The 14,823-nt window shown below is 40.0% G+C and overlaps 1 protein-coding gene across 1 annotated transcript in view; it reads left to right on the plus strand.

The window, feature by feature from the left end:
- Positions 1 to 334: 334 nt before the first annotated feature.
- Positions 335 to 14,823, plus strand: part of tnnt3a (troponin T type 3a (skeletal, fast)) — a 209,615-nt gene continuing 195,126 nt past the window's right edge. Inside the window, exon 1 of the mRNA XM_075469261.1 lies at positions 335 to 363. Within this exon, the coding sequence (XP_075325376.1) occupies positions 350 to 363 (14 nt within the window). The 5' untranslated portion in view covers positions 335 to 349. The remainder of the gene's footprint in view (positions 364 to 14,823) is intronic.

Consider the following 14,823-nt stretch of genomic DNA (forward strand, 5'->3'; position numbering starts at 1 on the left):
AGTCTCTTAAATGTTTTGGATACCATTGCTCCTGTCAAGGTTAGAATGGTTAAAAGTAGGCAAAGGGCGCCATGGAGGAAAGAAGAGTCGGTCAGGGCACAGAAAAGGGAGTGCCGGAGAGCCGAGTCAAAGCTCCAGGTTCATTATGAGACTTACAAAGAAAAGCTATGTGTGTTCAACCAGACTTTGCGTAGAACAAGGGAGAGTTATTTTTCTGAAATCATCAAAAACTGCAGTAACAACTCTCGTGTCCTGTTTGCTACAGTAAACAGATTAACAAACCCTCCAGTTTCACTGCCTTTAGAACTCATTTCTACATCTAAGTGTAATGAGTTTGCAATATTCTTTAATGACAAAGTTCAAGGCATTAAAAATGCAATAATTTCCACAACACAAATAACTACTCTGCAGCCAGCTAGACACCTAGAGCTGACACATTTCACACCTGTTACTGACAAAACAGTCGAAGAGACCATCTGCAGTCTGAGTTCATCAACGTGCTGCCTTGATGAGTTGCCCACTAGATTCCTAAAGTCTGTGCTGAGCAGTTTGTTACCACAACTTGCTCATCTAGTCAACATCTCACTCGAGACTGGAACATTTCCAAAGGCCTTAAAAACTGCTGTCATTAAGCCTCTTCTAAAGAAGAGCAATCTTGATGCCACAGTACTGAACAACTACCGGCCCATATCAAACCTGCCATTCTTAGGCAAAGTCCTAGAAAAAGTTGTATACCAACAGCTTAGTGACTTTCTCCTGTCTAACAATGCTTTTGATACTTTCCAATCAGGCTTTAGGCCCCACCACAGCACTGAGACAGCTCTGATCAAGGTGACAAATGACATCCGCCTGAACACAGATGCAAGTAGAGTCACAGTCTTAGTTCTGCTGGACCTGAGTGCTGCCTTTGACACAGTTGACCATGCGATCTTATTACAGAGGTTAGAAGACTGGGTGGGAATCTCTGGTCGTGCTTTAAACTGGTTCAAGTCCTATATGGAGGACAGGAAATATTTTGTTGAAATTGGTAACTGTGTCTCAGACCAAATGGCTATGATCTGTGGGGTTCCCCAGGGGTCAATCCTGGGACCCGTATTGTTCAATCTGTACATGCTTCCACTAGGCCAGCTAATACGCAGCTATAATGTGTCCTACCACAATTATGCAGATGACACTCAGATCTACGTGTCACTGACGGCAGGAGAACACGGGCCTGTAGATACACTGTGTCGCTGCATCGAACAGATCAGTGTGTGGATGCAAAACAATTTCCTCCAGCTAAACTCAGACAAAACTGAAATCATTGTCTGTGGCCCACAGAAACAAAGAGAAAGTGTTATCAGTCACCTTGAGACTCTCTCTCTAAAACCTAACTATCAAGTTAGAAATCTCGGGGTAATATTGGACTCAGACCTGAACTTTAACAGCCACATTAAATCTGTAACATCAGCAGCTTTTTACCATGTAAAAAACATTGCCAGAATCAAAGGAATAGTGTCTAAACCAGACTTAGAGAGACTGATCCATGCGTTTGTCTCCAGCAGGTTAGACTACTGTAACGGCCTGCTCACTGGGCTCTCTAAACGGGCTATAAGACAGCTGCAGTACATCCAGAACGCTGCTGCTCGAGTCCTGACTAGAACCAGGAAATACGACCATATTAGTCCAGTGCTCAGGTCTCTGCACTGGCTTCCTGTCGCTCAGAGAATAGACTTTAAAACAGCTCTGCTTGTGTACAAGTCTCTTCACGGTCAAGCGCCAAAGTACATCTCTGACATGTTAGAGCCATATGAACCAACTCGGGCTCTGAGAACCTCAGGGAGGGGTCTCCTGCTGGTGCCCAGAGTCAGGACTAAACAAGGTGAGGCTGCGTTTCAGTTTTATGCCCCTAAAATCTGGAACAGTCTTCCAGAAGATGTGAGACAGGCCTCAACTCTGACAATGTTTAAATCCAGGCTGAAAACAGTTCTATTTAGCTCTGCATATGACACCTGAAAGTATTTTATCTGCACTCTTCACTTTTTAATTAATTAATGATTATTTTAATGGGTTTTAAATTTCTTTCTTTTTTAATTTCTTTCTTTTATTTTTTTTATTCCTTTTTAATGGTTTTATTGCCTTCTTGTGATTTTATGTAGCTGTAAAGCACTTTGAATTGCCCTGTGTATGAATTGTGCTCTATAAATAAAATTGCCTTGCCTTGCCTTGCCTTATATATTCTCCGGTGACGATCTGCAGGTGCGGAAGCAGAGCACCTGCCGCAGATGACCAGCCTCAGCAGCCCGTCCAAATACGCCCTCTGGAGGAAGGAACCTAAAAGAACCCAGCCATAAATCCTACTCCCTGACACAGAGGAGCTGGCCCTATATTATATATATAAGTATATTATATATACTTATATATATAATATAGTAAGAATATATATATATATATTCTTATTGTATATAAGTATACTTATATATAAGTGCTCTCTTGGGAATATTGGAAGGGCAGTGGCTGAGGGAATCCCTGGAGGGAGTCCACCCCCAAAGACACAAGTGCCTTTATAAAATATAATTGGCCTATATGTATCTTTTTTAAGCCTATACAAATATTTATTTATCTTTTATGTATTTTTTTCTTTTGTCCCAACAGATTCTGGTGGTACCGCTCAAAAAGATAATTGTCTGGAAATGTTAAAACATCTATGCGCGGTCTGATAACCATCTCCCGACTACTACTTTTCAACTACTTTCAATTGTGTGCACTGCTTTTGACTGTTTAGTCACTTACTTCCTGCTCTCGGTGAAGGAGGACGCTTTTTCTCTCTGCTCCCAACCCTCCCTTTTTTTTTCCCCTGCTTCTTTTTGTCTTTTTGGAGCATCTCTTTACATATCAGACGAATTCAAGTATGATGGATCTGGTCAGCTGGTCTCTCAACGCTATTGATCAAATTTTCTCTAATGCAAAGTTGGGGAAAGGAGAACCCTCGTGCCCCGACGGGCAGTGTTGTGCGTGAACGAGTTCAAAAGAACGCGTTCATTGAACACGCTAATTTTTTCGTGAACGTTGAACTGAACGCAACACATTTTTTAATAAAGAACTTGAACGTGAATGAGTTCACATTATGTGTCATGAACGGCAGACATCACTGTAAATGAACGTTGGAATTTGTTTTCCATTGAAAACTGAGTGACATCTGTTTTCTCTTTTGAAACGCAACGAGAGAAAGTTCCTCCCTCCTGTATTCTCGCTGGTGCCGCTTAAATCATGTATCACCAGACAGAAATGGTTTTGACATTGTGTGTGCAATGCATTGCGGGCAACGTAGTGTCCGGCTGAGAATAGTTGAATAACATACTGGCTTCCGCACGACTTTACCCGTGATGAATTGCAGCAGAGCGGGTAGGCATAACAACGCCGCGTAGCAGGCAACGACGAGAGCGCGGAGGGCTGGAGGAGCGAGCGAGCGAGCGAGAGAGAGAGAGAGAGAGCGCGCTGCAATTAAAAAAAAAGGCAGGTGGAAGTGATGGCACGGAGACAGACACCGATTCTCCTTATGAACATTTAAAACAATTTTACACTCTTGCAAACCAAGACCCCGACGGCATTTCATATTATATATTCTTTTTTTAGTTAAATGCTGGTAGATTTCATTGCACTAAGTATAGAACTGGTCTACCTTGTCTGTACTGCTGCAAGTTTCATCACCTGGTAAGAAACCCACAATTGCAGTGTCATGAGCAAATGTCTACAATGAGCAGTTTCAAAGAACGTATAGTGATTTCTAGCTCGTAGTGTGAAAAAAAGTATTTATTTGAATATCTCACGAAAAAAGTAAAATGAACTGAACTTTGAACTAGTTCAGAATTAAAATTGTGAACTTTGAACGTGAACTGTTCACTTTGAGCATGTATGAACTGAACTTGAACTAGTTCAGAAAAGCTGTGAACTGGCACAACACTGCCGACGGGACATTCTTCGCTGGATACTCAATTAAGAGAACGTGGAAAACGTTCGAGGGGGTCACAAGAGCAATCAACGCTCAGACTGAGATGCTACGTGAGCAGAATCGGAAGCTGGATGCGCGCGCGCAGGCCGGCTGAGATTCCTGGACTCAGAAGATAAATGGATTAAAACTGGGAGTAAAGTTGATTGATTACTTGGACCGGGCGGAAATGGTCTACATTCCACAATTCGGCTGATCGGATTTCGCCATGAGACGCACCAGCAGAAACTTAAAGACAGACGGCACTATCAGTAGTCTGTCTGAACCAAAAACAAAAATTGTTATTTCAATCTGGCGCCCCAGGACTGGCCTGACAAAATCGTTCTCCAAGTTTGTTATGTAAACATGTGCCCCCCCCCCTTCCTGAGACTCCTGTGGAAACTGTTTTGGACTGGCTGACAAGCTTCCACCACTGTCAAGGACAAAATGCCTGATAAAGTTTTGCACAGACTTACGTGTACACACACACACACACACACACACACACACACACACACACACACACACACACTGAATAACACACGCAACTCCTACACCACACCTCCTTCACTGTTTCCCAATTCCTTCTTTGTGCTGATCTCTCTCCTCCTCTCCCCAATGTGTTGTTTCCTCTCTCATTCTACCCCTATCTCATTAACGCTTCACTAAGAGGAAAACTTAGTTATATTCAAATGGTTTATTAAAACCTATTATCACTGTATAAACCTTAATATTTCCTCTCAGATGAAAGTTTTTTACCCAAGTCCCCTTTAATTTAATTTATGGACCATTGAACAGCTTCCATGTTTCTAATCTTATTAATGCTTAATGCTTCACTAGGAGTCGAACTTAGTCATATTCATATAATGAAGATCTGTTATCATTTACTATACCAACTGTTCTGTTATTAGCTATATTTTTAAATGCTTCCTCTTAGAGGAAAGTTTATCCATTTTTGTTAGTTTACTCAAATTACCTGTTATAGTTAAACGCTTCACTAAGAGGAAAACTTAGTTATATTCAAATGGTTTATCTTATTATTGAAAACTTAGTCATGTTCAAATGGTTTATTAAGACCTATTATCACTGTATAAACCTTAATATTTCCTCTCAGATGAAAGTTTTTTACCCAAGTCCCCTTTAATTTAATTTATGGACCATTGAACGGCTTCTTAAATGCTTCCTCTTAGAGGAAAGTTTATCCATGTTTGTTAGCTTTTGTTAGTTTACTCAAATTACCTGCTCTGTATTTCTGTGTTGTATTTTTTCTGTGTTGTATTTTTTATGTCTTTATGTAAAGCACATTGAGTTGCCTGCGGTATGAAATGCGCTATATAAATAAAGATTGATTGATTGATTGATTGATTGATTGATTGATTGATTGATTGAAGAGGGGACTTGAATGTGCACGTAGCCCATAACAAGCAGCTAGAGAGCTCACTGCTGTCCTTGAAATGTTTGGTCTAACTCAGCATTTGACTGAGCCCACCCACAGCAGAGGGCACACTCTAGATGTGCTCATTTCAAGGGGTGTTGTTATTTCAAACGTGGATGTCGTCGATGTTGCTTTATCTGATCATTTCTGAGTTTTCTTCGACCTGTCTGTTACACCCAAACCAGCAGCTGGGTCTGCAGTTGTTCGGGGAAGACTCATAAATGACAGAACAGGGACACGGTTAATGGAAATGATTAGGTTTGAGAACACCCTGTGTTCTGATGTTGATGATCTGTTGATCTGATCTATATAAATAAAACTGAACTGAATTGAATATGTATATATATATTTTTAATTGTTAATGAAGCTTGTTTGCTTGCAACACTGACCTAATGAGGAGTGAACTGAAGAGTGAAAAGAAGAAGGTTAAAAATTAGGTGCTGACACCAGTCTGACTGCTGTCAGTAATTTTCAGTTCAGTCTTGGCATGGGGTCGGTGTGCTGTGAGGCATGTCAGGGGGACACTTGTGTCATTGAATAATACACTTACTTTTATCAATGACAGTTTTCTCCTGTACATTAGACATACATTTGAATGTACTTCTGACACCATTGAGTTTGTGGATACTTCATAGTTAACACATACACGGAACATCAATGTTGCTGTCAAACCTCCAGGTAAAACAAATCAAATTTCATATTTAAGTCATTGGATATAGCTGCATTGCTTCGGAATGACCACTAGATGCTGCTCCAAGACATCTCAAAAATAGAACTCCTTTGAGGAAAATGTAGAAAAAGAAAAAACAAAACTTAAAATTGGTAACATTGCATTCAGCTCAGAATTTTGGTCTGGGTCAGCAAAATATTTCACAGGTCATGATGACGGAAATCAAATAGTCAGATCTGAGACTTCTGATTTTGACAATTCAAACAAAAACATTTGAAGTCCTTCATGACAGACTCAACAGTTAGAAGAATATACAAGAAAACACTTACTGGCATGTTTTGTTGGCATGCAGATGTTTTGTTATAATTTCTGACATGAATATGAGCAAACTACTGCTAGCATCCAGAGTATGAATCAGTCTCATGTGAACATTCACATATAATTCTTCATATTTTCACATAGTGAGGAAAGGCCACACGCTTCACTCACATTTCCAAACTCAGATCTGAGGTAAAGAACATTCCTTAGGCTCAAGTTGTCGGTCAGAGGTCTTTGTTGAAAAAACTTCCCTTCTCTCTGACAGAGCCATGAGCCTGACCCAAGCATCACTCTCTACCGCTACATTCCCCGCATGACTCAAACTAATCGCCCACTGTCTGCTTTTCACTCTGAGCAGTCACCACATTTCCCCTCAGCCTTCTGTCCTATAGTCTGACCTGCTAAATGCTGACTCTTTTTTTCACTGCCTCTTTTATTGTAGGGAATATCTAGGTTTGGCTTGTTTGTTGTTTAGTTTTTGTTTGATTATTTTCTGTTAATATTTTCTATAGTTTTTTTTTAGATTTTCTTACTTTGTGTTAGTGATTCAATCAAATATTTCAAATTTAGGAAGGCTCTGTGCAAATTAATTGGTTTTATTTTTTTTAGCATTTTCTTTAAAGTCTGTAATGAATGTATTTTTAAAGAATAGATATTGATCATAAATATTGTTTTGATCGTTCGATAGCATCAAATTACTATTAACTTCAGCTGGTTTGTTGGCTTCATGCTATACTACAATAGGTGCATTTAAATGACTAAAAATGGCATTTCATTTAAACATTTCAAGGCACTTTAAGCTCTGTCTGTTTATGCATCCACCCTCTCAAGTATTGTGACTCACAGTTCCTGACTGGGCTGCTGTCATCTGAACTATCATGTAGCGTTATTGGGTATTTATATACGTATTAAATATAAGGATTTATGAGATGTTCTTACAGTCTCAAATAAACCTTACCTCGAATTCAGGGCACCACCTACCTAGGTTTTAACTTAATTTAAGTCACAGTCAGGGAGGAAAACTGTTCAAAATCTTACGATCCTGGTATGTTAAATTAATATACCAATTTAATGATCAATTAATATTCAGTCTCATATCTCGCTACTTTCGTGAAGTTCTCGTTTGGTTGGACAGACATTACGTAAAGAAAGCATACGACACAATCTGTGATTATAACATATATATAGATATATGAACTATTTATTAAAATGATATGACCAAAACATGAACCTTTAAAACAAACAGGAGATGCATTGAATATGGGTGAATATATAAAACACTTAGTGAATGGAAAATAAAATATGGGGAATGGGGAGATACTGGATGTATTCAAATAGTTTAGGTTGGCTGACTATTTGACGCTAAATACTGACATTTCGGATTAATGTATCATTCTGTGAAAGCCTCGAGACATCCATCAAACCCACTTTAAGGTGGAAACGGGTCGGTCTTACTGTGCTGAAGTTCTGCTTAGTCAGCTCGGAACACGGCAGCGGCCACGCGGGGTCCGAGGGGACTTCTCTTCCGCTCTCTGGGCCTTCCTGGCTGTGGTGGCTGACCTTTTAGCTTCTCAGTTGGTTCTTTCACTGGGAAACGGGAACGATGGTGCCGAGGGCTGTGGTTAGATGATCGAATCTTCTTAGTGTCAGTGGGTCCGTTGCTTCTCTGATGAAGTGAACTTAAGTTCACAGAAGATTAATAAAAGGTTGCTTGGAGTTGGCTTCTTGGTAGGAAAAGGTGATGATGGCGTGAAACAGCGGAGGTTAGGACGTGCGACGTAGAAGGACGTGGATGGCGAGGGACGAACAAAAAACACGTAAAACGTGCATCTTCAGAGTATTTCAATCTGTTTCTTTGTTCGGGTCTTCCTCGTCTTTCTTTGGGTCCTGCTCCGTCCTTCTCCTTCCTCCCCTCCGTCGTCTTCTCCACGGCTCATACTCTCATCTTTCCGTGCTCTTCAAATCTCTCTGAGCAACTCATCTGATCAATTCTCCATTGTTCTCCCTCTGAAAACAAGAGCGTGCTTCTGGAAAACAACGAGAGCGCAAGAAACAAGAGACAAGACGCCTGAAGCGAGCCAGCAAACGAGAGAACTAGAGAGCGTGTTTTTCCCGGGCTCCGGGTTTTGACTCTCGGAGGCGGGTGCATGGCGTAAGCTTACACAGCCAATGATATGCCTGAACTGTAGTGAGTGTCTGCCTGTGTGTCTGTGTAAGATGATCTGTGCTATGTGGGGATTTCTGGATGAGAAACTCCGTCTCATAGAACATTTGTCTCGGTGATTCTGAAAACACCACAACTTGTTAAGATATGCAGATTAAAGATATAACATAGACTTGCAATATAAAGACATCAAAATAACACACAACGTAATTGATGATTATGACTTTCAAAATTCAGATGAATATCTATGAAATCGTGACATATGAATAGTGAACCACACAATGTTAATTTTCTGTGTTAACAATGGGGATACCAAACAAATACCAAATAGATACCGAAGGGACATCGTTAGAAGTTAATTGTTGCATATATCTTGTCCATTTTACTGAGTCCTCTGGGATTTAAATGTTCAACTAATCAACACTGCAGACCACTAGGGGGCAATGTGGTTCCATCAGGCAGGTTGGGCGTTTTCCACCAAAATCAGTTCTTTGTCAATATTTAAGCCAGAATCGTACAAATTGTCTCTATATGAGTCTTGTGATCAAGCTGGAAACCTGAAAGAAATTGTATACGGTTATCAAACACATTTAATATAGTTTTAAGATTCGACTAAAAGTGAGCCTTATGAAGTCTTCTCAGTTCGTATGTAGCCATCTGGTCGGTTTGCTGGTGAAAAGGGGTGTTAAAGTGTCAACTTTCGAGTTATGGTCCAGATAAGATAGTAAGTGTCCCACTTTTCCAAGAGTGAGTTCTTTGTTCGTTAGAGTCTATCCCAATTTTTATTGCAAGCATCTGTTGCTTATTTTTCACTCCCAAAAAGCTTTTAAGAGGGTAGAAGGTTAACGTAAATTAGGCAGTTTCTGTCTCTTTTTCCTTTGTGGAAAGAAAATGAAGATCTGGTTTATATCCACATACGTAAACATCCCCCACAGGAATGTTGGTTTTGTCAAAGTTTGAAAAACTCTTAATCCACACGGCACTGTGACTGCTACAATCAGCAGCAAACAGTCAGAGTGTTGTCAGTATCTGCTGTGAGTTGAGAAGTACACAGCTTGCAAATGAACTTGAATGTTGTCTTAACTTAAAGTGAATATAAAAATAGGTTTGCGGGTGTAAGGAAATCTGATCTCCAGTACTGGACCTGCTTGTTTCTGTTTGCTGCCATCTTTCCTGTTTTGAATCAGGAACAGGGGCGTGGCTACGGGGGGCACTGCCCCCCCAGGAACAAGTCCTGCCCCCCTGAGAAATGCCCTGTCCATCCAAAGAAAACTGGCCAGAAAAAAGGCCACGATTTATTATCTCTGTTTGTGTCTTGTATTGATAGAATAAATGCAGGTGGATGATTTAAAAAAAGCATATATCTGCAAAGTTTATAGCTTTATTTATTTTTTGTTATCGTGTTTCCCCCCCCTCCGTAACCTTAACCCCTTGCTGCTGAAAAAAAAAGGCGATTTTTACATTTTTGGATGTTTTTGTTGTATATAATGATCTGAAATGTAGACTTAATGAAGGTAATAAAAAGCTGGAGTTGGCTGGATGTCTTGCCCCAAGTATCTACTTGAATTTAAATCCACAATGGAGAATGTGGAGCATGTTAAACAAAAGCTATTGCATCCTAAAGTCCTGGTCTAAAAACCTCTTCAAAATAGGACATATTTGCAACATGGCAAAGGGTTTAAGGGGCAGAACAATCGTTCTTTATTAATAATATTATAATTATTATTATTATTATTATGCTTGAAGTTGTAGTAGTGGTTTTCCACTGATTTTTTTCAGGTATTGTTTTCTTCCCCCCCAGATGAGCGAACTGCCCACCCACACATACCATTCTGGTCACACCTCTGATCAGGAATATAGTTTCTTAATGTGCTTTTAACTATGACAACTAATAACAGAAATTACTGGATGTAACTCGAACTGCATGTAAAAAAAAGGTTATTGTGTTTGTTGGATATACTCACAGCCAACTCTATTTTAATTTCAGTAAGACATCGTACTATTAGCCTACTGTTAAGCAGTATGCTGCCAGTTGTTCGCCTGCCTGTTTTACTGTAATGTGTAGATACATTTCTGAGGATGTTGCAGATCATGCTATGAAGAAGCTATGCACTGTGATGGATGGTAATGCCTGGGGCTCCTAGTCAATCTGATGATTAACCATAAATTGTCATGCTCGATGCCAGCTAGCTTGGCTTGTACACAGAGGGGATAGTTATGCTAGCAGCTAGCTCACAGTTGACAGCCTCACAGAGATGCATTCAGTAAGCTACTTGGTTCACAGGGAAACAGATGATGTTTACCATCATCGAAGGCCATTTGACACTGGGTCTGAAATCTCTGGCTGCAATAGTGTCTACCATGTCATTTCACAATTGATAGGCTATAGTGCTGCTCTCACAATAACCAGAGACTACATGTTCTTTAATTGTAACTATAGATTATATACTTCAAAGTGCTCAGTGTCCCACTTTCTTTAAAGGGACACTGTAATATATTAATATATTAAGTCATTTATTAGCTCAAATCAACATATTCATTCATAAATTAGTCCTCATTGGTGTAAAATTATCTTTGTCAAAAATCTCACTTATCCTCCTGAGTGAAGAATAACTTGTCTGTATCTACATAGAGCGGGCAAGCTCTATGGAGGCTGCCATGTCCTTCTGGTCTATGAAAAACGATGAAGTGCCGAGAGGGACATAAAGCACTTTGCATCGCGTTTTCCCCAACGCCAGGCCTGCAAGCGGAAATGACGTCATTTTGACGTCACGTCCGCCGAATGGCTTATTACTGGTGCTAATGGTAAATAGATTTTATCTTGTAAATTATCCCACTAATAATGCATTGATTGTTACCAAACTTCTGCCGTAGTACACATAGGCTCTTAACTCATAAAACGAGGCATTAGAAAATTTTAGTTTACCGGGAGTTTATTTAAAGGGGAACTCCGGGGCATTTGAAGCGCATTTCCATTGCTAGAGGTTGTCAAATACTGATAGTAGGACACAGACAGGTGCAAATCTGCGCTCCCTGTGTGGAGATCGCGCTGTTCGCTCAGCCTGTCATGCGAGGCTAATACGTGGTGGCTAAGGGGCAAGAGCTAACCCTTCCACGTAAAACAACAACTTGCACACTGCAGAAACGTCACACCACTTTATAAACCATCCGACAATAAAGTCACAAGCCTTACCATCAAAACCATATGCATGGTTCTCACATTACTGGCATGGGGACGTTACAAAACAACTTTATAAACAGCATGTAACTCACCGGTTAGTTGTACGCTCGCGCATGTGAAAGCCCAAAAGAGTCAATGGACGATAATCACATATACAAAACAATTATCTTCTCTAGAAAAACTGCGTTCAAGTATTTAAAACATTACAACAATATTACTGGGCATGTATTGTTGTAATGTTTTAAATACTTGAACACAGTTTTGCACCTGTCTGTGTCCTACTATCAGTATTTGACAACCTCTGGCAATGGAAATGCGCTTCAAATGCCCCGGAGTTCCCCTTTAAAAGAACACTTTCCAGATAGCAACTACACACTGCTGCTAACGCTAACGCTGGGTCGACGTCACTTCCGGTAACTCCCGGAATATGACTAATTGCATTGTTTGCACACCAAAGGCTATGTCAACTTATGTTATCTGTCATCTGTATTTATAGTGTTATTGTATCTGTGTTATGTAGTCCTTTGTACTGTGTGTCTTGATGTCTTTTTGTTTGTATGGACCTTGAGTCTGAAGCTATAGCTTCTTGAATCTTGACACATACCGCCTGCCGTATTTCAAGAAGTTGCAACGCACCTTTGAAAACACGAGGCGCTAGAGAGCAAATTCATTCGACTTTGCAAAATAAAATTGCACCACTAGATGGGGGAAGAAATTACATAGTGTCCCTTTAAATACTAACACATTTCCTTGATTCATTGATTAATCTTCTATATACCCACATAATTGGCATGGCCAAAAATCGTAGCATTTCTGACAATGAACACAGTAGTTCCTTATACTCAATACATTTTTGCATTCACTTAAAGCAATACAATGTAACTTCTCAAAAAGCCCATTATGGAGCTCCCCCTACAGGCTTGGAGGTAATGTACGGTTACACTGTCGTAAATACAACACCCTTTCACTTTCACGTTTCATGTTTGTTGACGAACCGGCGAGCAGTCAGAAGGTGCAAGCTATGTCGACTGAGAAGGTAAGAGTAATCAAATGTACCTGGGAGCGTGAGAGGGGTCTATTTGTTTTTGCGGTAGGTGTGCCAGAAAGCAAGTCGAAGTACTTCCGCTTAGCTCCCGGGCCGCTCCAGCAAAGTTACATAGCGCAGTTTTTCCAACTCAGACCCCCGAAGGGCATAGGAGACAGGCCAATCGTAATATTAAAACTCATTCTAGCCGCACAATTTTTTTCAAGCAGTTATTTTAAGGTAGAAATGTTACATAGTATTGCTTTAAAGGTGGGGTACGAGATGTTTTCTGGAGCATTTTTTATCATATTGTCTGAAAACCTCCTCACGACCCCATTGCACCCACTAAAATAGAATGTTTGGAAAAAATATATATATTTTAGTCCATTGTAGAGGGTGTAGCAAGAGGAAATGTCTGACCTATAGAAGTAATGATGAGAGTTATTTCTATTGGATTCTGACACGCCAATCAACCGTCAGCCCCCCTCCCCCCTCCCCCCTGCGCGTTCACAAACTCGTGACTCGTTCATGTGTTTTGAAGGCGTGGTTTCGAGGGGTGGGCTGAAGGGAGAGGCAAGGTTGTGTATTTTCAAAAATATAGCTTGCAGGAACCGTTTTTCCAAGATCTCATACCCCACCTTTAATCAAATGAAACTAGAGGTGGAAAACTGACAAAATGCAGCAGCAGCATGCACAAAAAGATTAAAAAGAAGCTCACGTGAATCATTTTTTCAACAATGGACCAGATAACTTGTCCTATTAGTTGATTTTTGACGATCAGAAGAAAAATAAAAAGTGAAATTATGCAAAGTGTAAAACAAAGAAAAAATAAAGCCTAAAACTTTCATCTTGTAAACAAGCTGAAATTCCCTGTAGAAGTACTTCCTCCTATATGTTCAGGTGAATGAATTCACACATAGTGAAATCTCAGGTATCAGGAAACTTTTTCTGCATGGAAAATCTGCCTGCCTGCCTACCCGAAATGATGCCCCCTTATTTTTATAGCACAAATGTTAATATGAGAGGGGTCTCTGCAGCCAGAGAACGATCTGGAAGACTCTCTGTGGACAGATCCACATCCCCAATCAGCAATCCAAGATGAAAAGCTTACCATGCAAGCAAGTGAGTGGGTTATATTTATAGATTGAAGAAATGCAGGCTCGTGTAACTGTTTATATGGAGCAACAGTTAAAAGTGAGCTACATTTATAGGTAAATGTCTGCATTTGACAGTGTCTAGTGTCGAGACACTGCAGGTTTATCGCTCCTTGGATATTTACAACCAAGTTAGGCTTTTTGTTACATTTCCAGATTTTGAATACAATTTAGTGAATAATGTATATCAGAGAAGTCATCAGCTGTTTATTCCTGGGATGTTGCATTGATCCCATGAGTAATAAACGTTTGGTCCTCTCGTCCAAATGACAAAACTGGGTGAAAATGAGTACTTTCTTTAATTCAGTGTATCTTGTGTCTTTGGGGATCTTTGTCCCTTGTGATGATCAAGAGAAAAAAACAGCGATATATAATGATAGACATCTTTCTCTAAATATATCTGTTGGATATTGCTCTTCTTTGGGAGCCAATCCTCTTATAAGAATCCCTCATTTACCTTAATCATGAAACATCTTTCCAGACATTTTGTAAGACGAAGTCATAACCCCCAAAACTGTTAATTTAATACATCAAGTCAAGCCTGAAGCACAACAGCAGATGTTAAAACTTTATTTCAGTCCACTGAGGATCAAATTGCATTTTTCTGAGTTACTTGGTCCGTGCACATTACAATTTTATTGTCGTTATCATTAAAACATGACTCTTCATTGGTATGCAAGCTAACCTCTTTTCTTTTCCAGCGTTTAGAGGTGTGAGGTGGCAGTGGAGAGCCAGCTACACCAACTTTAAAGGACGTGTCCTTCTGGACAAATGTGCCTCGAATAATGATGAGATGTTTGTGTTTCTGAAGAGCTAACGCTTTATGAGTCCAACAAACAAATGGAGAAGTCTTAATTTGAATGACATACATCTTCTAAGTGACCAGTAGTTAAAGTTAATGGTGCAAATT

Source organism: Odontesthes bonariensis, chromosome 7 (assembly GCF_027942865.1).
Source record: "Odontesthes bonariensis isolate fOdoBon6 chromosome 7, fOdoBon6.hap1, whole genome shotgun sequence".
In the NCBI taxonomy this organism is placed as follows: Eukaryota; Metazoa; Chordata; class Actinopteri; order Atheriniformes; family Atherinopsidae; genus Odontesthes; species Odontesthes bonariensis.